Source organism: Haplochromis burtoni, unplaced genomic scaffold (assembly GCF_018398535.1).
Source record: "Haplochromis burtoni strain Fernald_Lab_line unplaced genomic scaffold, NCSU_Asbu1 Contig_11, whole genome shotgun sequence".
NCBI classification, from domain to species: Eukaryota; Metazoa; Chordata; class Actinopteri; order Cichliformes; family Cichlidae; genus Haplochromis; species Haplochromis burtoni.
In genome coordinates, this window is record NW_024582372.1 from 2950589 (window position 1) to 2974236 (window position 23648).

At 40.2% G+C, this 23648-nt stretch overlaps 1 protein-coding gene across 4 annotated transcripts; it reads right to left on the minus strand.

Moving 5' to 3' along the window:
* Positions 1-555: 555 nt before the first annotated feature.
* On the minus strand, positions 556-23648 carry rufy2 (RUN and FYVE domain containing 2). 4 transcript variants are annotated; one of them, XM_005915095.3, is made up of 20 exons: positions 23343-23648; positions 21739-21935; positions 17500-17673; positions 16813-16930; positions 15242-15343; positions 15002-15125; positions 13861-13925; positions 13686-13751; positions 13220-13289; positions 12577-12678; positions 12372-12488; positions 12170-12262; positions 11278-11352; positions 11085-11182; positions 5583-5702; positions 5258-5387; positions 5019-5113; positions 3934-3982; positions 3722-3802; positions 556-3483 (listed from the first exon to the last, which is right to left on the minus strand). In XM_005915095.3, exons 2-20 carry the CDS (start codon positions 21812-21814, stop codon positions 3340-3342), a joined length of 1899 nt encoding a protein of 632 aa, XP_005915157.1. In that variant the 5' UTR covers positions 21815-21935; positions 23343-23648; the 3' UTR covers positions 556-3339. The 4 variants fall into 4 exon arrangements, with proteins under 4 accessions (XP_005915157.1, XP_005915156.1, XP_005915155.1 ...); XM_005915094.3 differs by lacking the exon at positions 23343-23648 and adding an exon at positions 22338-22428; XM_005915093.2 differs by lacking the exons at positions 21739-21935; positions 23343-23648 and adding an exon at positions 20042-20809.

The window sequence follows — 23648 nt, forward strand, 5'->3', positions numbered from 1 at the left end:
GGGATGCACTTTTTTTTTTTTTAAATTCTCCAGTGCAGCAGGAGCTTCATCCCACAGAGCAACAGCTGTGGTGTTTGATATGTAAGGGGTGGGTGGATTGCTTTGGTTTGGGTATCTCGTTGCAAGTCTTCATAGGTTGCGGTCTTAATCATCTTGATTGAAGTGTGTTCAGATAATAACATCCATTTGACCTTGACTTCAGATCAGCTTTTCTGGTTGAGAATGTTTTGTAAATGTGAGCCTGTGTGTTTTTTATGAATGTTTTCACAGTTCATTACAGAATTTAAAAAAAATAAGTTGAAATATTATATTCCACTCTCAAAGAGTGGAATTAAAATAAAGTCTATATTTGAGCTGTAAGATAGCTTGTGCAGCTGTTGTACATTTTGCCTAATAAATTTTATATTTAATTGTCTTTCTGACTCTGATGTTATTTGAGGACAAATCTCCATATTGAGGTTATTGAAATAAGAGTCCACATTTTGTTTAAAAAAATGCAAAGCTGATTCAAGTTGAGGACTTGAATCGCTAGGAAAAAATGACAGGAAGCAGGAACCCATTCTGTGAGTGTTTAATCAGAAACTGCGAAACAGTCAAGACAACAGACTGTTGGCAACAGAGTTAATTTTAAACTGCAAAGTAAGCTAAAGGGCAACAGTGGTAATCAATATTTATATACAATATTATGTATCAACTGTACAAGTCCCACATTAATCTGGGACATTTAAGACAAAACAAGACTAGTCTGGGTTCAGCTCGGAAATATCTGCAAATAGATCTTCATGACATGTTTAGACTATATCGGAAACAATTTTATCACTTATTGAAATCATCCCCGGTCTATTGTCTCTTCACTGGAATTACAACATCCAGTACTTTAATGAAGAAAAAAATCAATTTGTAAACTTTGCAAGCACAAAACCAGAATCTGCACTGGAACTCATATTTCAAACTTCCATTCAAAACTCTTAGTTTGGCAACACAAATGCACTATTTTAAAATGGTTAAACTTCCCCTCACGAATGGAGCAGCAGTAAAAAAAAAAAAAAAAAAAGTGATTCTTTAACATCTGATTGCAACAAACTTCAAGTAAACAGGGGAAAGTTCAAATTTTCAGGCTTATAAAAGTACAAATTAATGTGTATAAAACAAACTCAAATCTATACTTCACCCAGTATGATTGGCAAGTGTTCAAACATATTTTGTAAGTAGGTAACACTCACGTTTACAACCACTAACTTTAGTCGTGAGTTTCTCTAATTTCCAAAAAAACAAATGAACCAGCCACACTGAGAACGACTGAGCTCAAACTAGAGCTGACTGCATCGACCCCTCCTCTTGCTCCTTAAAGCAGCACCCACTGCATTAGTGTCACAAAACAGTGAAACGTACCTTTAATTTTTTTTTCCCCCCTTGGCTAGTGTTGCTACTCTGAAATATTCTGGGCTCTCGTTTTAGATCCTCAGTGTAGAAATATAGGACTCATTTTGGCAACGTGAAAAGAAGGTAATCACTGCATTTACACAGGCACATATGGCACAAATACCACAAAAAAAAAAAAGTTCAAGTGCTTTTCATATCCTCACGGGAAACTAGTGTCAGCAGAGCTCAAGCTGCCTGGAGCAGTAAATAGTCTGCAGATTTAGCCTGAAGTGTGACTGCATACAAATCCCATTTATAAAAATGTTCCTGGATTTATAAAAATGTAGTCCTAAGATTTTTCCCAATGGTTATGCAAAGGAGTCTCAACATTAAATGCATACAGGATGACGAGTTCATAACTAATTTTGCTTGTGCATCTTCCAAGAACCCAAAGCATCTGAAATACGAGATCCCGGTGACCGAAGCTGAGCAACATAGACTGTATATTAAAGATGGAGATAATTTCTGGGTCTCGTGTTGTAATGGCCAGCAGCGAGCTTTCAGAAAGAAGTCAGACTATACAAATCTATTGGAATTTCTTCCTTTGAGCACGCTCATCTATGAAGTTAAACACGTTCCTCATGAGATTGTGGTCTTAATCTCTAGTGTTACATTTCACTAAATACAACATGATCTTTTATTTGTATATTATTGTCCCCATTACAGTAAAAAAAACAACAAAAAAAGCAGTTTATGCCTTTTAGGTAGACCTACTTTGTGACTTAAAAACCTGGTTAATCCCTTCCCTTCTGCGCATAGTCCTGTTCAGTCCAACCTGTAGAATCAGTGTGTATAAACGGGGCATCCCCCAAACATCGAGATGAGAAACGAGAAACACTCAGCTCACATAAGGGCTTCGCTAACCAGTGAGTCCATCTTTTATATACAGTCTAAGGTCCCAAAGTGCAACATGTCATTTCAGGACATAACATTACTTCTATGTCAAAGTCAGGTTTAATAAATAACTTCAGTACTTCAGATAAAAAGAGGCCTTTAGCCTATTTTATGAGGCCATGACCATCTTCGTTCTGTGGCGATTTGTCTGTCAACCACCTGCTGCTACAACGGTGACAGAAAGTGATTTTTTTTGTTGTTGTTTTGTGGCACAACTCTTTTCTTCCTTAAACGCTGTCTGAGGCATTTTAACTCTTAATTGAGTTCTTTTAAATCCATCTTAAAAGAAGGTGCAAAGGAGTCCGAGCCGACAGCCGTAGCAAGACCACCATACTGCATGTGCAAACTTTAAAATCTCGCCTGTTTGACTATAAAGTTATTGTGGAGACTTTGAGGACTAACAGATGCATTAGAGGTTTGGTTCATAGAACTGTCTGCTTTTAGCTACAAGGAGTGTTCATCATAGTGCAGTTTCACTTCCACCTCTGCAGAGCCGTTTCTGCTTTCATAACCAAACACTCACGCCCTGAACTTTAACATGAAGTCTTAGAGTTTGAGCTTTTACTTTAGTGACCATTATTTGGAGTAGCAGTTACGACAAATGGTTACCTGGTCATTGGATTGTGCACCATAAACTAAATATGGTTTCTTCGTTATTTTCATTGAGACTTAATATATATATACACTTGGGGCTGACAGTCGTAACTATTAATATTACAGCAGACTCTTCTCTGTCTGACTACAAGGGAAGATATTTTAGACTCTCTGCAGATGTTCTGCATTCAGAGTCAAGCAGCTACATCGACAAGTTAGACAGATGCACATGTCGCTCTTTTCTTTCTTTTTTCCTTCCTTTAAACAAATGACAAATCAAGTGTAAGGATCATAAAATGCATGTGCTCCACCCCTTAGCAGCAAACACTGTAGATATAAGTTGGCATATGGATCCTATACAACACTGAAGAGGTGGTACTCATGAGTGTGACTGTTTCGAGGCCGTCACGGCAGCGGCGCAGCACTCTTTCATGTTGGATTGGAGGAGCATCGCTGCAGGAGGAGGGCGTGGCAGGTGTCACAGACTCGCACTGGTTTGGGAGACGCTGGCAGAGGAAGCTCGTTGTCAGAGCAGCTGTTACAGAAAATCTCCCCACAGTTCCTACAGTGGTGCTGTAGAAAGAGACAGAGAGTAAAACCAACTTAAATGCTTCTGGATTAATTTTACATCCATTAAGATCAACGATTCTTTTAAGTATTTCTTGGGGTCTCTGAGGTTTAAACCTATCTAAAAGATCCTGAAGATCTTTTAGATAAAATGGGTGTAAAAATCACAAACCATCCAAAATCATTCAGTGCAGAATACGACCCCGGTTCAAATATAACTATCTGAAGTCAACTTAAGACAGACCTTTCTTCTTGAGATGGAGAACTCCTTCTCACAGAGCTTGCAGTGAGTGGCTTCTTTGTCCTTCAACCAAACCTGACCCCCCTGAAACAAACAACAAACCTGTGTTCTTAAATAGCACACAAACCAAAGTTAGCTTTGCTAACTACACTTATTCTGGGATTTTGCAGCTTCTTCTGATCCTTTTTTTTTTTTTATTAAACTGTGTGAATTACCTGAAGAGCTTTGTTGGCTTCTTTGATGTCCTCAATCTTCAGTTTGGATCTGATTTAGACAAAATGGACAAAGTTACCAATCGAAGGGCATGAATTTCATTTTGTAGCACACGCAGAGAAAAAGAAGATTTTAGCTGTAATGATAATGATACCGGTATTGCTGTTGTTACAGTTTTTCTGACTCATTAAAACTGCTTAGTCTGGTGCCAAAAACCTTAAATAAAAGTATCAAACTACGTTAAAATTAACTTATTCTCACTAAACACAATTTTCCCAGTGATCTACATGTGATGCGAATGTCTTCTTCTTTTTTACATTAAACAGATGACAGCTTATAATTTAGATTTAAGCCTTAGTCACAGATGTCTAAATGCCTTTGTTGTGTGGCAGTGAAAAGCAAACTGGAAACTAAGGATGCTCATTTTTGCCACTGAAAAAAGAAAAATGTTTCCATCCATAACTTAAAATGTTCAGTAGGGTATCTCAAAAAATTTGACGGAATAACTCAATGAATGTTTGAGTCAAAAGCTCAAAATTTTCAAGAAAAGAACTAAAAGATTTCAACTTAATAAGTCAAAAAATTTGTGTTAGTTCTGCCAATCAGGAAGCTCTATAAAAGACGTCATTTCAGTGTTACCCAGAAGGAGAAAGGGAGGAATCAGCTGTCCAACAGTTCATCATCACAACATCGATCAATACCTTTTATGCAGTTAAGGAGCCATTCAAAGCTGAAGAACCTCCCACCAATTTAATTTGTTTACACTTGCTACACATTGGTAGCTCACTCATGTTGTTAACACCTGATTTTGGCACATGTGTCTGTGTCATGTACTTCCTAGCAGCCACTGGTTGGTCAGTATGACAGTCTTTATAGTTCTCATGCTAGGATTTACTCATAAAAAGGCTCATCTAGAATTGTTCCTATACCACATAATGTATATCTGATTCATAATCAAGTTTTAATACGCTGCATGAGAAAAATGTGGAAAGGCCAAGACTTATGAGACATTGCCTCACCTCCCTCTAAACTGCTAAGCAACTTTGTTATGGCGAAAAGAGAGCTTTTCAAAATAAAGTTTGCATACTCGCTGAGTTTGGAGCCAAGCTCCTCCAGAGCCTTTTCCTGGTCCTCACAAATGGTCTTCAGCTGAACATTTTCATCCTGGAGACGATGAAACTCCTGGAAAAATCAATCAAAGGGAAGCAAGAAAAGAAAAGGATCAACATATATCAAGTAAACGGAAATATGTACTGTCATAAGCACAAACACGCACTTTAAAAAAAACATAGCATCCTGTCCAGTATTTATTTTCCCCCATCTCACCTTTTTTAGACCGTTTATCTGCAGCGCCTCTGTGCTGAGCTGAGCTACTGAGTCCCTCTCTCTGTGCAGGTCATTTTGTAACGTCTGCCTCCACTCCCTCTCTATCTTTAGGTCCGTCTCCAGCTGCTGACTACAGGTACAGCACATCCACATGTTTATATCAATAAGAAGGTGAAGGTGACAAAGTAATAGATTATATTATAGCATTCACGGATTCAAACATACATGGAAAAAAAAAATCAATGTATCAAGTATTTATGTAAAATTTAGTTAAAGCAGTGTGGGTGGGTGTGTCTTAACCAATCCATGTAGGCGGTTTGCTTACAGTTGCTTTTCTCTGTGTTCGATCTGCCGCTGGAGGCTGTCGGCTTTGTTTGCAAAATCCAGCTTGAAGCGTCTGGTGCCCTCCTCGGCCGAGGTGCGGTGCCGCTCTGCCTCCTGTAATCTGCACCATTATAACCAGGAACAAACTCAGGACCATGGAGAGAAAAAACTGGGAGGGCAGGGAAGAGGAAGTTGGGGTGTAGAGGGAGAAAACAACATAGGGAGATGGGCAGGAGGATGGACAGTAAAGTAAAGGAGGCACGGCTGAGGCTGGGATGAAGGAAGGTGTTGCAGTTTGAACTGCCAGGAAGTAAAACTGTGAGCAACAAAAGGACGCGTGACTGAGAATTTACCTGTGGGTGTTTAAAAAGAACAATAAGGAACACAAAAAGTGTAAAGACGGCAAAACAAAGATGCATAATCAAACAAAGCGTGGAAATCACCTAGGAGAAACTAATTGGACAAGGAGAGTAAAGGACAGCTGCTCTCACACTGAGTCTCTTTACCGTTGCTTGTTTCAGACAGATTATTTTAAATCACAACTCATGCAAAGCTACTGTAGTCCTCTTCTTTTATTTGCTCCGCCACACTCTGGCATACACCGACTGTTGACTGTTCACATAAAAAAAAATGTTTCTAAACACGGCATGCTAAAGGTTTCACAAAAAACTCAAAACATACCCGGCATTTTCAAAACATCTACCTTTATTTATCACGGTGATAAAAGACAGTAGTTGTGAATTTTAAACAGCTGTACTGACTGTTTCTTTTTCTTCAGATTAGAAGTATTAGGAACATGGAGTTAAGAGTAGAATTACTTCCTGATATATCACAAAAGTCAATAAATATGCCAAGACAAACACAATAACGCAGTTCCCTTGACAGGAACTCCAGAGGTTTACAGCTGTGTAACTACAGGTCTTTTCATTTGGATCAGCTGTCTGTTCTGCAGAGACAAAACACACTGACTGATCTAAAGCTGCTGGTCCCACAGAGTAGTATCTAAAAATCTCAACCTGACAACGAGATGAGCTGTGTGCAAATTTATGTATTTTTTTTAAAAGACATAGTGCACATATTTACTTTCCACTATATTACTTGAGTGTCCAAATTCTGAGCATGTGATCTAGGCTCTATATAGTGCCCCAACAATGAATGTAAACTACTTTCTGCTGACAATCTCATCAATCCTTACAATTTGTACCTTTACAGTGTCGTGTATCAAGAGAAATGGAGCAAAGTTTTGTGTCTGAAATCTCCATTTAATGCTTACTAACCAGGGGTAAGGTTCGCCATGCAGAGAAAACCGGCAGCAAACTAAAAGCAGCAGAAATTTCTGACTAGACATCTGCAGGGGGACCTCAGTGCCTGATTATGGTGAAATGTAGACAGCAGCAGAAACATTTTGTTTAGATTTGTGATGGTTTTCCTGTTCCAGCGCTTACTTGTGAGCATTAACAGTTTCGGCTGCCTGGGAAGAAAATAAAAACGCTCTTCCTGGTGGAGGAACACACAGCAAAGAACAGAAACGGTTACTCAAACAACTCAGCCAAGACAGTGTTAATGCCTTTAACTATTTTCCTAACAGGTGTGTCTGCATTTTGTTTTTCTATAGTGGCGGGAAGGTCTTTAATGATTAAGTACTAGCACCTTCCACCTTTATTTTTCATCTTGACTAAACGTTAAAGGGACTCGACTCAGCGTTAGCAGGTAAAACCTCTCAGTAGCTGTGACACAAAAGCCGAGCGCATGCCCCTCTAACTCAATGTGATCGATAAATACCTCTATGATTACATCCAAACAGCCAGCTATCTCACTATCTGTGTTACTGCACATAAACTGACTACTGGAGACAGGAAGAATATGTAGCACTTGTATGTATGAGTGTGCACGCCTGTGCATGTTCATGAATAGTAGTGCATGACTAATTGAAAACGTTTTTTCAGTTTCTATTAAAGTATTAACTGTCTCAATATTGGATCAGTTAAACTGTCATGACAGAGTAAACTTTCCCTCACTTAGCACTAACCATAGACTGTATATAAAAGATGGACCTGGTTTCTGGATCTGAAAACTGAAGTCAGTGCAAACCTGCATACTTTCTAATGTCCAGCAGGGGGCAACCTGTCTGGTTTTGTAACCATGCTTCATTTACTTCATCATAACAAGCGGCTTCAAACAACGCTCATCTTTTACCGCTAATGTCTATTATCTCAGGCATATCTTAAAAAAACTGGCAACATTTCAGCACTGCCAAATATAACAAATGCAATGTGGAAAGAACAGAAAATGCATTGTATATGTAAGTTACAGGTAGCTCGAACACACTACAAAAGAACAGTGAGCAGCACCGCCGCCATGTAGCCAAGGAAGTGCATTAAGATACCACACAGATGTTTTAGATGTCGTAGTTCTTCAAAAGTACAGCAACTCATTTGTAAATCTTATCAAACCTTTCATTAATTTACAGTGCTCATATATTCAATAAGGTGGCCACAAGGATATTAATAAACACTAGTTGTACTTAGCGCTGTGTTCAGTAACCAGCCTCCCCAGCACACTCTACACACTACAGCTGTGCAGAACTAGTTGATTAGATATTTAATGTCAGAAATATTAGCCGATTAAACATATTATCCGTATTTTATTAATACACGAGGACATTACTAGTTCAAAGAGGTTACAACACCACCGTCCACAACCTGGGGCTGCAACCCAACAATCGCAGGCACCTCCTCCTTTCTCTTTTAATAGAAGTTTAAAAAAAAAAGCGAGGCGGGAAAGTATTCTGCAGTACTCTGTTTAAAAAATAACAATCATAGATGAACGTCGGTCAAAATAAACTGAAATATAACCAAGCAACTCAAGTGACATGTAACCACATTCTGCACCGGGTTGTGGAAGAAACCAAGGCCGCTACTTCGGTTATCCAAAGTCTGCAGACTGTACACGTTTGCAATGTTATACACGGCTTTGATTAGGGGTGTCTGTAGCTCAGGAGGTATGGCAGGTTCAGTCTGTAAGCCAAATATCGTTGGGCAAGATAATAACCCGAAGTTGCTCTTCAATGCATCGGTATTCATCGGCGTATGAATAGATATGATAGAAAGCGTTTAACCATAGAAATAAGTGCTTAAATGAATGGGTGTGAATGATGCTTGTAAAGCGCTTTTAGTGCTCAGAGTAGAAAAGCACTATATAAGAAGCAGTCTATTTACCATTAACACAATTAATGTGATTAATGGTTTCATATAGCTAAAATACAAAAATTCTAATGTATGATAAAGTTTAAGCTTATCATACATACACGTGGTAAATTTTTGGATGTTTTCTGTCTTTTAGAGTAGTCAACTAGTCTAATTTTTCCTCTCATTTAACAACTAGTACGGTAAGTTAACCACTAGGAGCATCCCTACTTTCAACACAGCTACCTTTGAGAGAGGGTGGCATTGAGCCCATAAATGCCTACAGAAACATGGATAAGAAATTAAGTAAATTACAGTTAATGGAGTCAAATACTCTGACAGAATTGCAAAAACGAGTCAGAGATGTGAATAAACCTCTCAGTCATTAGTTTAAAGTCGCCCTAAATGCAGCACGATGTTCAGTTTGTACATTATGATCCATACTAGGAGTCTTTTAGGGTGGGCCTACATAACTTGCGTGTAACATCCCTCCATTTCTTACTCAGATCCTCCCCTCGTTTGTCATGTTTCAAAACACCAAGGTGGCAACAATCAAAGCGCTCAGCTCACAGTAACTACATCCATTTTTTGTATCCAGTCACTGTTGACCAACAAACCTCTTAAAGTTGTTTGGATGCATTTTAACCAAAGATCACGAGACACGGCAATAATCTCTTTGAATCCCAGCACTTTGCTGATGAAGTAAATAAATCAAACATGCAGTCCCAGTTTCACCTGAATCTGTGGCAGCTCTCAGGCCCTAAAACCATCTGAATATTATGTGCAAAAAAACAGGAATGTTCTTCTAAGTAAAGTCCGTTTAGTCATGCGCTCATATCCTCAGAAGGAGATGTCCTTGACTAGCTTATACTGGTGCTCTGTGTCTGTGCTGGCACACTTGACAAATGACATAGCAAGCGTTCTGGTCTGACTGAGCAGATCCTTATCACTGCACAGAGGAGCAGGGATAAAAATCGGGAAACGAAAAAAAACCAAAACATTAAACATGGAGGTTTCGAGGGAGCAAAATGAATGGATGGAAGTTATAAAAGAGAAACAGAAGGGAGGGAAAAAAGAGGAAAGAAAGGAGGGAAGGAAGAAAGGATGTCAATACATCAGTGGCCCGGGTTATACTTAACACTTTTTGCGACTTAACATCACAAGCACAACAGGAAGTGTAAACGTAAGGCATTGTAATATTCATCTGAGTAAGCTTGAGTAATGAAAAGAAGTTGGAAAAAGAGGGCAAGGAAATGCAGAATATAGATGATTATGACTGCGGCAGATAAATCTGGAATTTCCCAGCTACATCTGCACAACACTGCACTATCAACATGGAAGATTTGAGCCTGGACACAAAGCTTTACGCTCACAACAACTACATGTCCGATTCTCAGGGGTCGATTTTCCATTAGATGTAATAAAGTGATTCTTCATAAGATTAGATTTACTTTATTAAAACGTTTTAGCTACACCACAAAACTCCCACTAATGTGTCCTTTAGCACCGGCCTACAAACATCTTTAGGATAGCCAAAAGAAAACATTCACAACCAATCGCAAATAGGATGGAACAGATTTAAACCAATGGGAGAGGAGATGGGAGAGGTGGAGTGTGTTGACTGGAAGACAATGGGCTTGGGTAGGGGAGGGGGGGTCATAAAGCATCAATGAACTCGCAGATAAAACCACAAACATGGAGCAGGTACACACTGAAGGACTGAAAGACATGGGCCAATAGCAACAGAGCTGAACATGCATGAGATTTACTGCAGTGTGTCAGATATGATAAATATGGGATTGCAGGGTTTCCACAAGGAAACTAGTAATAACATATTGAACTATTGTTTTAATGCTAGGCATCTGCCTAGTGGCTCTGCTCCCCTCTGAAGAAGAAAAAAAAATCAAAGTTTTTGTCTTTTTTTTTGTAACCACTGCACAAATCAAAAACAATTAAATGTTTAGGGAGAAGAGAAAGGTGCATTTCTACTTGTTTGTTATGTTTTATGTGACTTTTATTACTTCTATGGGCTACCATCAACCAATCTGCCCTATAGCACATATTGATTAATAATCATAGTCCCAATTCTTTTCTGTATAGAGTTATTTACACCGAAACATAACAACATCATCAAAAAAAATTCTCAGAAATATTAAACTTACTTTTCTAAAGAGGCATAAAGTATTATCAGCTTAACTTAAAGGTTCAGAAGTCTGAACAGAGCAGCAGAGAACATGGTGTAAACACCTGGACGTGAAACAAAGGGGACAAAGTGCTTTGACGGTGTGTGCTGTGCATCCAGAGGCTGTGTGTCTCACCTTTGCTCCAGCTGCTTCATGGTGGCAGTGATCTGATTGGTCTTCTCCTCCAGACGACTGATCACATCATTCTTCTTCTTCATTTCCTCGTCAGACGACTTAAAAAAAAAGAAAAAGGGAAGTAGTAAGGATTACTATAGTTCTGTTATTTCTGGATCTTAAACATTATATGACGATGAGTGTGTGCTTGTACCTGCATCTTCTGGTACATTTCTACATTGATGGCTTTGACCTCATCCAGCTGCTGTCTCAGTCCAATCAGTGTGTCCTATTAATGAAATCAGAGACTTAGCTGTGTTCTGGTCCAGTATTGGCTGTCTTCTTTACGCACACATGCATGTTTTTTGTTTTTTTGACTTACTATAGCAGTTACAGAAAACTGGACGCTCATATTAAACATTCCCTGTGAGACTTCAGACGGCTCTAAATGCTCTGCTACCAACAAGTTCTTCTACTCTTCTTATCAAAGAAAGCAGATAATTATTACTGGCTGCAATCCAAGATAGTGAAGTTAAGTTTGGGTTGACTGCAGGACAAGATTCTCTGTAGAGAAGCAACTGAATGATATAAGATATATGATCTGCATAACATCAGACTGACCAGTGAGTCACCTGGTAGGGAACACATTAGACTGGAAGCAGCGAGCTGGTTAGCAGTGACTGAACATTAAAATCAGGAGTGTGAGGGTTATAAATTGATCCTATCACAGATTGGGTTATTTGTTTTACCAATAAAAGTTTTTTAAAAAAAATACTGGCATTCACCAGTGCTACCCCTCAGCCTCCTAGTCAATACACCTACGGTATCAATTTGAAAATCCTAGGTCACCTCCTTATCACGTTCACAAGACTTTCAGAAAACTCCTCCCATTCAGAAACTTGGGAATCCATGTTGCCCACCCACCCGGCAGGGTGATGACAAAATCCCATCAACCTTTTTTGGACAGGTAATGATGGCTGACATTTTCTATCCATTGCAGTTGGAATTTTAATTATGTTTGCATCTCCTCACAAAGATGAATTAATGCCGCTGCTTCAGCATCAGTAAGTAAGAATCTGTTCTGCAAACAAAATATTTGTTCTTACCTGTTTTTCGTGAATATCTTTCTCCAGAAGTTTCATGGCGAGCTCCATTTCCTGCTTCATCGACACCTGGACCACCAGCTCATTCTCCACATCCTGAAAATGGCAAAATGCATAAATGTAATGTTTGTTTATAATGACGTCATGAACACATTCTACACACACACACACGCGCACGCACACACACGCACGGCCACTGTCTGACCTGTCTGAGCTGACACTCCTCTTTTAGCTGTCTTCGCACCTCGTTGTACATCTCATCCAAACCCTGACGAGACTGTTTGTACGTGTCTCTCTCCACTGACACGTCACCTTGAGTTAACTAAATTAAAAAATTAAAATAAATTTAAAAATTAAAAAAATAAAATAAAAAAAACATTCAGAAACGTTCATTTTGTGACACAGTGTACCTCTAAATGTTGCTGCGTCTTCAGCAGAATGAGGCTGTTTTCACTCCTCAGCTGCTGGTTTTCTTCCTGCAGTTTGATGATGTTGTTCTTGGCTATGGCTAACTGCACACACAAACATATCCACATGTATTAGGAAACATGTTTAAAACCTAAAACATTAAAATCGAGTATGGTATAAATGGATATCACAAGTAAAAGACTGTCTTCACTTGTTTTGCAAATTTAGGTTTCTTCTACCCACACACATTGGACATTTTGCTTAGCAAATGATCCCAAAAAAGGCAAATTCGTAGATTTCTCTTAAATAAGCTTAAACACAGATTTGTTGGCTTTACTGTACATGACTTAAAGGAGTAGTCACCCTTCAAAAGCCCAGTTTGAAAAAGAAAAACCCTGATAAGAAACTCCAAATTTGGCTGGAGGATTACAGCTTAAAGGTTAGACATACCTCAAACCTCTAACCAAGTGGTGTCACTAGAGAGCTGCATGTGCAACCGTGTAACTTGGTGAAAAGCATTGTGCCAAATAGGCTGTAACGGCTTTCACAGACACTATTATACTCCAAATATACTCTATGACTTTAATGTGTAACAGACAAATGCTTCTCCACACAGGTGACAGGTGGGTGATTATTGGTTCTCACCTCCTCAATGAGTTTAGAGTTGGACTTCTCTAGAGAGTCGACTCTGCCCTGAAGCCCGTGAACTGTGGAGCTGCATGAAGAAACAACATTATGGTGGGCCTCTGACCTCTATATGAGTTTCATTAAATTAATGTGCAAACATTTAATATTTTGTATATGAAACCAGGACTGCAGTAGCTGTAATATAATCACAGCCGCCACACAAGTAGGGTTTATTTAAAATTGTTAGCATTAACGAAAGACTCAGATTAGTCTCCGTTCATTACTATCAAGTCTGTGAGAAGACAAAAGTTGGATTTCTAAACCACCCAGACGGGTTTAATCTCAAACTCTGGAATACTTTTATTCTGGGAAGTGTTGTGGTAAAAATACAAAAACTTCCTGCAACTTCCTGTCAGTTATTAACAGCACAATCTGCAGGTCGTCCAGCACACAGGTCTGTTTCCAGTACAAACAAATGTCTTACTTGAGCTGTCGGTTTAGTTCCTCTACATAATTCTTCTGATCCAAGATGGATGCTATCTGGCTATTCCTGTTGTCATAGAAACAGACACAAGAGAAAGAGAGCTGCATCACATTTGGGGAAAGAAACCAGCTGCATCAAACCGAGGAGAGAGAAGAAGAAAAAAAAAAAACTGTACCTCTCTTCACTCCTGTAATCATCTATGTCATTCTTCAAATACATGGAGAAGTCGATCACCCCGACCTTAAATGAATAAAACGAAGGCGCTAGTATCACTCAGAGGCAGGCATGTTGCTTTTCACAACGACTGCACAAACATCAATTTGAAGGAATTTGAAGAAATCCAGACCATTTACAGAAATTAGATGCCTACAAGCACATGTTGACTTATTTAAAAGTCACAAAACAAACACAATATATGCAATTTGTAACTACAAAAATGTATCAATTAACCGTATGCATGCATAAAAACCACCGGCTCATTATAGCACTATTAAAATGGTGAGTTGGAGAAGAGCTGATAAGAACTTTAAGTAAACCAAAGTTAAAGTAAACCAAGTCACCATCCTTTGGTTTCATCCTGTCAAAGGAGAGGATGTTATCTGTTAAATGACCTCAAAAATTGAAACATAGTACTGCTCTCATTTCATTTCTGCCCAGTCAAGCTCTCTACTGGTGCTTGGCTTCTACGGTGAAACACAGATCAAATGAGAGTCTTACACACACTTTTAGACACACTAGATGCAGCTGTAGATGTATTCAGGTTTGTGTAATCTGCTGTCCTGGGCTAACGGTTGAGGCAGGATTGGTTTTCGTCACCTCTAGTCAACACAAGATTTCTGCTACCTAATGAAACATGCAGGGCTTTGGGTGTTGTGTCTACATCTTTATATTTAGGCCTCTGAGGCTCCAACATGAACTCCAGTGGCTCTGAATTTTGTTTATTGCGCCTTTAATCAAAATCACGATTAAAAGAAAGAAGAAGGAGAATTTAAAAAAGGCAGTTTCCAATTGATTAATACTGAAAATAAATATTAAGAGAGAACACAGACTGTTTTTACAAAGGGAGTCAGAGATGCAGAGATAAAATAACTTAAACTGGCAATCACACTTCCTGAAACCACACAACAAAAGATAAACTGCTTATGCTCAAAGGTCACGTAGTACAGGACAAATGAGTAACATTCTTTGCTCCACTGACACAAAACACCACCCTCTGGTGCTTAGTATGGTGTAAGCAGGAAATTAAATAAAACTGGCTGCACAGCAATGTCAGACTTTTTCTAATATCAAAATATTTCTCCCCGTCAGTGGCGTACCTGAGAGTCCAGGTCCTCGCCTTTCACACACAGGTTAGCATCGATGACGTTAAGGCCCACCAGCAGGCCCACGATCACTGCTCCCTCCTCCTCCAACATAAGAGCCGAATTCTCATAGAAATCACTGAGGAAGCAAGAGATGACATCATCTGTTACCCTCAACGGCCTGAACAGTCAATCGGCAATGTTTCATTATAAATATATAATAATATTCACATATACACATTCTCTCTGGTGTACCTGAGCAAGTCTTTTCTGGTGATGAGAAGTCGTAGGTAGTCGGCCAGCCGTTTCTGCATGAGAGCCAGGCGCAGCCATGCTCTGGCTCTGCCTAATGGAGTTCTGGAAACAAACACCAGTGATAAGGTTGGATTTCAAGGTGTTTCTGAGGGTCTGTCTACTCAAGTCTGCTGTAGTTAGATTCTATTTAACCCTGACTCTTGTTACTGTTCATCATCTATGAGATTGGAACAAGAAAGTGCAGCATTCAGTATTTTCTCTTAAAGTTTGACAGAGATTTCGAAACATTTTCTAAATACTGAATACAAGCTTTTTCTATTTTCAGTGTATTGGTGTTCTCGCTCACTCCGAACATCCAAAACTTTGCTTTCTTTGTGGGCACAGACACTGTTTGAGCTTCCTTGTATCAAACCTTGCGTCGGCACTCAGCGTTGCTAAAATCCTGCTTTTTTGCACGTCTGTTGCTCTTACTCAGCCCCAGCAAAGGAAACAGACTCTGTTCTATGTGTGAAACAACACAACTGTTCCTCATTTAGGACCAGATCAAACTTGAGAACTTAAAGCGTGGCGTGGAAACTGTCCATGAACGAGGTTTAGCGTAATCCTCCTCGCTAGATCCACTGAAGGACACACCTTCAGTATGAATGCAGGACACGACACTTTTTGTTGTTGCTAAACACATCACTTCCAAACTACATAAAGGTTGGTCCTGCTCTATCGCTAACATTATTTTTCTGAATTTTCAGAAGTTTCGGCCAAAGACAGTTCCACGTGTCACATGTTCAGAAATTGTGTCGATATAAAAGAAGAATAGGGAAATAGGAAGAAATGAAGCGGCAGAACGATCAAAGGTGAAGTGAAAGTAAACACCCAGGTACTTCCCTGAGCTGGCTCACGTCACATTCTCATTTCAGCGTTGATTTGCAGTCTCACACTAAATCCCTTGTTTGCATTTACACCTGTGCACTGCTCTCTGTGTTTGTGTGTGGGTGTGTTTGTGTCACAAGTGGAGCTGATCATGAAATTTGAGCTAAGAGAGCTACTACCCTGTTTTGCTGAAATATAGAAAAGAATGAAGCCTGTAAAATGACATAACAACCTGTGTCTTCACAGGAAAAACACTAGCTCCTGCATTAGCATTAACAGCAAGCTAGATGTAGTTAAAACCCTATTACATTGGCGCGATATGGCAGCCTCGCTTCTGTCAGTCTGCCCCAGGGCAGCTGTGGCTACAACTGTAGCTGCCTCCACCAGTGTATGAATGTGAGAGTGAATGAATAGTGGTATTGTAAAGCGCTTTGGGTGCCTTGAAAAGCGCTATATAAATCCAATCCATTATTATTATTATTACTACATTGATTTAACAGAGGCATTATCTGTGCTCTAATCAGTAAAATGTCTACACAGAAAAGCAGATAATTCACGGCTGTGTCATGAGATGTATAGCGCTTTTTCTGGAGAGGTGTATGTAGTACTATAAATCAAGCTTTACTTCTGATTATGATTGCACGGTGGACGAGAGGTCAAGCCATATGAGAGCAAACTTGTGTGTAAATACATGTACTTCTTACTTAAGTCCTGGCAGGTCTCGTACGGACGCTGAGATCTCTGCCGCTTCGGGACACAGTTTCTCCACCAACTCCAGAGGACCCCACAGGGACTTATTAAAACCCAGAAAGGACTTCTTCACTGGAAAAATAAGAAAGCAGGAAAAATCAGACATCACAGATTCCCAGCTTACACATAAAATTAACGCCAGCAGGAGCAACAAACTAAATCACAAAGTTGGAACAAAAACTGGCCAGAATATGGAGATTTATGAGTCACTGAGAGACGTAAGACCACTGAACAAATGCTCTCCATCATGGACAAGACATCACACCTGCTCATATACTACAGAGGCACCAGAGCTTATTATCACTCAGATTTATTCAATCCCACTGCCATAAAGAACACCTCGAGAAATCGCTCCTGCAGTTCTCTATAAAACTTATAAATTGAATCAAACTCTCTTCTTTTTCAGAACTGTGGATATTATTTATTAATGCCATGTGCATTTTTTTATTTTATCACTATTGTATATAATGTTTTGCACTACCTCACATTTAAGGCCTTTTTTATTATTAGAGATTACTATACTGTATGTATTTTTCTTTGTGTTGCTGTTTAAACACAGTAATTCCCACTGCACGTTCAGTAAACAACAATAACAAACAATTTATCGTGCAGTTACACTAGCACAACGCTGACATCTTTACCTCTGAGCCCGTGTTTGAGGCAGTGCTCCATGACCACAAAGAACTGCTGGAGAGGGGGGTAGTCTGAGTCCAGGGTCCGCCCGAAGCTCAGAGCCGACTCGATCAGACCTTTGATACTCAGCTTGGCCATATTCAGTAAGTTAGCTCGTTCCATAGCCATGGGGTCTCGCAGGGCTGTGGGAAAACAAATGGCAAACACTTTTAAAAAAATATCCATGGCTTTACATTTTCCTCGTACAGAAATACAGATTTAGAAAGAAATTATATGGAGTCTATTACATTCTCTTAAGAACTCCATGCAGAGTTTAATCTAGGTTTAAACACAGCCACTGCACAGCAACAAGAAATAACTATTAAGAATGATTTATTTACCTTTACACAACACATTATTTCTTTTGTACACACAGAATGCAGATAGAAATGAAAAGGTAACTATCTCTCAGCAGGAGCGCCACCAGATTTTTTTCATAAGGGTGGCCATATTGATAGCACAGAAAATAGGTACACCAAATAAGATTTTGAAATCTATAATAATCTGTTTTGATTGACCGATTGATTGACTAATTGACTGACTGAAAGTCCCAACCATTAGTTAATGATTGAAAAGGAAGAAGCTTAAGAGTCGCTCTCCCAGAATAGAGTTAGCTTAAAGAGCAAACTTATTCAGGAAAAACAAATAAGTATTAGATCATGTAAAACTGAAAACTGTTGCCTGTCTCTATGTTGGCCCTGTGATCTGTCCAGGGATTGGCACCAGTTTTTCTGCAACCTTATTACATTATTACCAACACAGGACAGTTTTGCCAGGGGGTGGGGTGCAAATTTGGCCCCCACTTGGAGGCGCCCCTGTTTCTCAGAGATTTGGGGGGCTTCATTTAATGATCATTTTCAAGATGTCTCACTTTAAAAGCTTGACAGATTGATGATGTTTTTGTCAGAGGGCTAAAAAACTGAGTCAGAAGGGGTTAATGTCATACAGCTGGTAATTATCAGAGACAAGCTTGCTATACTGAGTAAATACCTTGACGTCAGGTTGCATATTTGTAATATTTTCTGATAGTCTACCTGAACAGATCAGAAATGTGTTAACAAATCTTTGTCCCAGTTATGCACCCATTATGGAAATTATCCTAGGCATGAAAAGCCAACATCCCAGAGAGGTAAGGCTTTTAACTAGACAACCCAGTTAATGTAAAGCCAAACAGCAGAACAGGACACAGCAGGGTCAGGTGAAAGCGTGCAGATATGTTGCCTAGCACCTTTAATTGCAGTGACAGGTTGGCCCTAGAGGGAAAGACTTATCAAACCAGGTCATGTAAAGCTGTTGATACTAAAATGCTTAACACATGTACCATTATGAACGTTAAGGAAGCCTGTTATACTCGACTTTATTCGCTGGATATATTATACATGAAATAAAAACCCTCTCAAAAAACAAACAAACAAACAAAAGGTCAGTTAGGCGGTCAAATGCTTCATTACAGATATTTTTTTAAACACTTGTCTCTGCATGATGTCAGTGAGTGCAAATATCCACAGCAGGTTTCTGAAGCTGGCCACGAGCCAAATTTGAAAACAACAAAACACATGTCAAACATTTGAAAAAGGTTTAAAGTGTTTACTATCCCTGCATCAGAACATTTATTCAACTTAGCTGTTTTTGTGCCCTACCAATAATGTCCACCCCTCAGTTTAAAAAGCACTTGGTTAAAGAGGTGTAAGTGGTTTAAAATAGCTCCTATCAGACAGATGACCTGATGGACAACACCAGTAGATTGGAGAAGACAAATAAGGACCACTTTGATCTGTTAACCATGCAAAGTTACTCTAGTAGAGCCAAATAAGAAATGTGCATATACTGTGCCTTTGAACAGCTAAATTGTCTTGAGTGTTGCCATGAATCATGACAATCTTTCCACAGATACATCTTCATCAGACTAAAACACAGAGGTGATGCAAAGCAATTAAAAGCAACAAGCTCACTCGTCGCATAAGGCTGGAAGTTGCAGGGGTTTAAAATTCGTGCTAACAATGCAAACATTTATCAGAAATAACTGTTAACTGCCTGTTTCATCCTTAATTCAAACACAAGTCCGTGATGTACATCTGAAACCAGCCAGATTATTTATAGCTCTGAGTGTGGGAGGTGATGTGGTGACAGAGACAGACACTCGGGCTGCTGGGCAGAGGCAGTAAAGCTCTACAGTTACTGATTTTGTGAGATCACCAATAGGGTGACAACACATGCAGCTAACAGCTCTGCAGCATGATACAAACCCCGGGGGATGCAGAGGGGCATTTTCCATTTGCACCAATGCAGCATGTGATGTTGCAGGCAGTAAAGCTCCAGAACAACTAATAACAATAAGGCATGGGGATCTATTGTGCAAAAATCATACCGTTAGAAGTATCAATTAACTTAATTAGCGACTGTTTTAACATAACCAACATCCAAATTAGTTACTGGATGTCATCAGTCTCGTCATCAGTAACCAGGCAGTCCTTCACACCCTCACGGCCCGAGAAGCTCATCAAACTCTACCTTGGACGGCCCAGTCTCCTGGCAGGGACGTCCTGTGTTCCGACACTTTGGGCAGGACGTGAATGCTTCCTGAAATGGTCTCGGACGCCTTTCTGGCCAAAGCGAAGATAGGAGCCTGCCATCGCCCGTCTCCTCCACCTCCTCCTCCTCTCACCGTGCTGCTGCTGTTAGCTTTATCCCCTGCAGCAGCCTTCTCCTCCTGAAGCCTCAAAATCCCAAATACCTGGGATTTATCCTTGCTGCTGTCCGCTTCGGACAGAGACAGGTCGTGCTCTGCTGACGATGCCATGTTCAGGCGCTGAAATGACTGTAGCTAGGTGTGCTCTCCGCTGCGAAAACAGCCAGATTCAAACGGTTTTGCTAACCGTCGGCGAGCTAGCTTTGATGCTCAATTCCTCTGGCGAGCATAATGACAATCGCTGCGTATATGTCTATTAAAAAAATACCTGTGATGGCACTGGGCAAAGCAATGACAGCTCTAACCAGAATCAAAACCTGTCGTTACGTCTCCGAGCTCCAAAACGTATATTTGGCGCCGCTCTCGCTACATGATGAAGGTGAGCGCAGGTGCCGACCGCACAGAGAACCGCTGCTCAGTAAACGTGTATTTTCCATACATCGTGGTGGCGTAAAGATTTGTTTACAGCCAGCAGACCTAACCGATAGTTGGCGTCTCCGCCGTGCCACTGCACCCGCCCGAGGGGAGGTGTCACACACGGCTCACAAGACACACAAAAGGGAGCACTACGTAATGATTTTAGAGCCTACTCTGCCGCCCCCTGCTGCTGGAAACGGGAACTGCAGCTCTGCCCGCAGGTGGAGCGTGTACAGAAAAATAACAGGCTCCTTCCGAATAAAATCTGTCTTCTTTCTTGCTACCTTTAGGGGTCGCCACAACGGACCACCTGCCTTAATCTCACCCTAGCATCCTCCTGTGTCACACCAACAACCAACATACATGTCCTTCACAAAATCCATGAGTCTTCTCTATGGTCTTCCACTTTTCCTCCTGCCTGGCAGCTCCACATTCAGCATCCTTTGCGCAATGTATCCACTATCCCTCCTGTGCAAATGTTCAAACCATCTCAACCTTGTCTCTCTTTGCCTCCAAACTGCTCAACTTGAGCTGTTCCTCTGATGTACTCATTTCTAGTCTTGTCCATCCTAGTTACTCCCCATGAAAATAAGCTCTGCAACCTCTCTTGTGCAGTCAGAGCAGATCGCCGATGTCTTCCCACCCCAACCTTGAACTCATCTACCATGGCGTCCCCTGCCCTCTATACTAAACCTACAGTAGAAAATTCTTAAATAGCAATGCAGAAGCATATTAAAAAAGAACAGTGGAAATCATAAACACCCCCACACAGTCACCAGTATAGAGAAAGAAGACAAATATTGGCAGAGAGCACAGCTAAATGGAAAACTTGATTAGGTTTAGAGCTGATACTAAAGGCTGCAGCTAATAATAATTTTATTTTCAAATAATCTGAAAAAATAAAATGCCATTCAGCAGATTCAGTGAACACAACAGCATAAAAATGAAGCATCATCAAACTTATTTGCCATTGTCAGTGGCTGGTTTTCTAAATCCCTGAACATCCTATTAAACTCTTGTACCTCACCTGTTTTAAAGCAGTGATTTGTGGGTAAGCCACTGTTTTTCAATGTGAGAGACCAAACAGAAATTTCCATCATACCTTGGCTGTAGGCTAACCGCTCCATACTCTCACTATGAGTGATGCCCCAGCGGTGGAGACTCTGAGGGGAGTACATGATGAGTAGGGCTCTTTTCTGCCCACTGGGAACTGAAGAGTAGATCCTCCCTCCTGAAGTTGTCCACTCTGATCGGTCAGCTCCACAGTCAGCTTATCTTCAGTTTTCTAATATCCCACGTCTGAGGAACAGATAGTAAAGAGGGTAACAGACTTTTAAGCTCTTTAAGATTAAACTACATAAGTGATTGGCATTATTTTGACTTCTTTCATACATAAGACCACCTAAAGTCATACATTGCTAGCATTTGTTCACCGGCACACCAGGATGTGAAGATGTGGATGGTTTTGAGGTAAACACACTCTGATTATCTGCTGCACTTCCTCTTTTTAAATCCTCATTTTGATCACTGACCCCCAAAACACATCACTCACATATACAAATCCTTTGATGTTAATAATAATATATGCTAAAAGTACCTTTGCTCAAGTATTTCATTTATCCTAAAAACTAAATTTCCCAAAATGTAAGTGTATTTAAGTAAAAATACACTCGCCACCACATTTAACAAAAGGCTTTTTACCTTTTCTTTTAGCTATAAGGAATGCATCCACTGGGCCACCGCCTTTCCATCATACAGATCTAAAAGCCTCCAACCACACCAGCAGCACAATCCATTACAGTTGTGGCAGCATAGAGGGTTATAACACACTACACAACAAAGAGCACTGTTTCTCCTCTCTCTCTCCATGTCCTGCTCTCTCTAATACCTTAGGGCTGACCAGGAATCATATGACCAGGTTTGTGCAGATCTGTGCATTCCCTGAATGCTACCACCATTAATTCTCTGAATCTTCATTTGTCAGTTCAGTCAGTAGAGAATAAAAAATTCAGGCTTCTGCTATCTCAGTTTTTTTTTTCCATACCTCACTGAATTTGTCTTTATCCATCTTTATGTCGTGTTTGTTAGAGTCACCGAGTATAACCATGACTGTATAACTATGCATCACCGTTCAAGTTAAAATGTACTGGATTTTAAATGTAGTTATTCTTTTATTTCATATTTTAGAGCAGTAGCTTTAATACATTTCAGTTAAAACTTCTTTAGAACCAGAGCTGTATCATGTTCCCGTCTATCTCCTCCCTCCATCCATGAACCACACCTAAACATTCTCACTACACACCACTTCCAGCATGGTGTGTTTTTGTGCCATTTGACAATCCCTGGGACACGCCCTTCTGCCTGAGAGACAGCACAATGAGCCAATTGACATCCCCCACTGGAAGCTCTTTCCACCAATAGGGGTGTGGTACTGTTTCATCGTAGTAGGCAGCCATTCATTGTGCAGCAATGCTGCTGCAGTTGGAGTGGTGCTGTGATCACACTCTGACAGAGTCACAGATTTATTAATATTAATTTCAATGACAAGGAGCAAGGAGGATATCAGGAGTGACACATCTTATAAATAGAAAACACAGTATAATTATAACGTGCACACTACAGATTACAGTATGTGTGACAGCTAACTATCACTTCACCACTCACAATGTGCCGTCGTTACTTAAACATGTGGATGGTGCATCTCACCTCAACAGGAAAAAGCGGTGCGTTGATCCTCAGTTATCGGTTATGTCAGCGTCTCAGCAATCTGTAATCCGGTCACTTTCAGGTGATGACTTTGTGAAAGATTGGTTTGATGTACATCAAAGGTTCACCTTATCCATCCAGTTACCAGCTCCCAGTCATCTGGTGACAATAATCTGTCTATCTCGCAGGTGGTGTATGGATGCAGTATCACAACATGACTGTCTGTAGTTCAGGAGGAGTAAGCCGGTACACGCTTGGGGGATATCACCGACAGAAACCACAATCATCACCCCACATAGCACCCAA

What these genes read in the sequence shown, in the direction of transcription:
- rufy2 (XM_005915093.2), bottom strand. Translation starts at nt 20,330, where the DNA reads ATGGCATCGTCAGCAGAGCACGACCTGTCTCTGTCCGAAGCGGACAGC. An exon ending in ATGAAGCAGCTGGAGCAAAG is followed by an intron (nt 5,703 to 11,084) that starts GTGAGACACACA and finishes ATAATGGTGCAG; the next exon opens with ATTACAGGAGGCAGAGCGGC. An exon ending in TCTCCATCTCAAGAAGAAAG is followed by an intron (nt 3,484 to 3,721) that starts GTCTGTCTTAAG and finishes CTCTTTCTACAG; the next exon opens with CACCACTGTAGGAACTGTGG.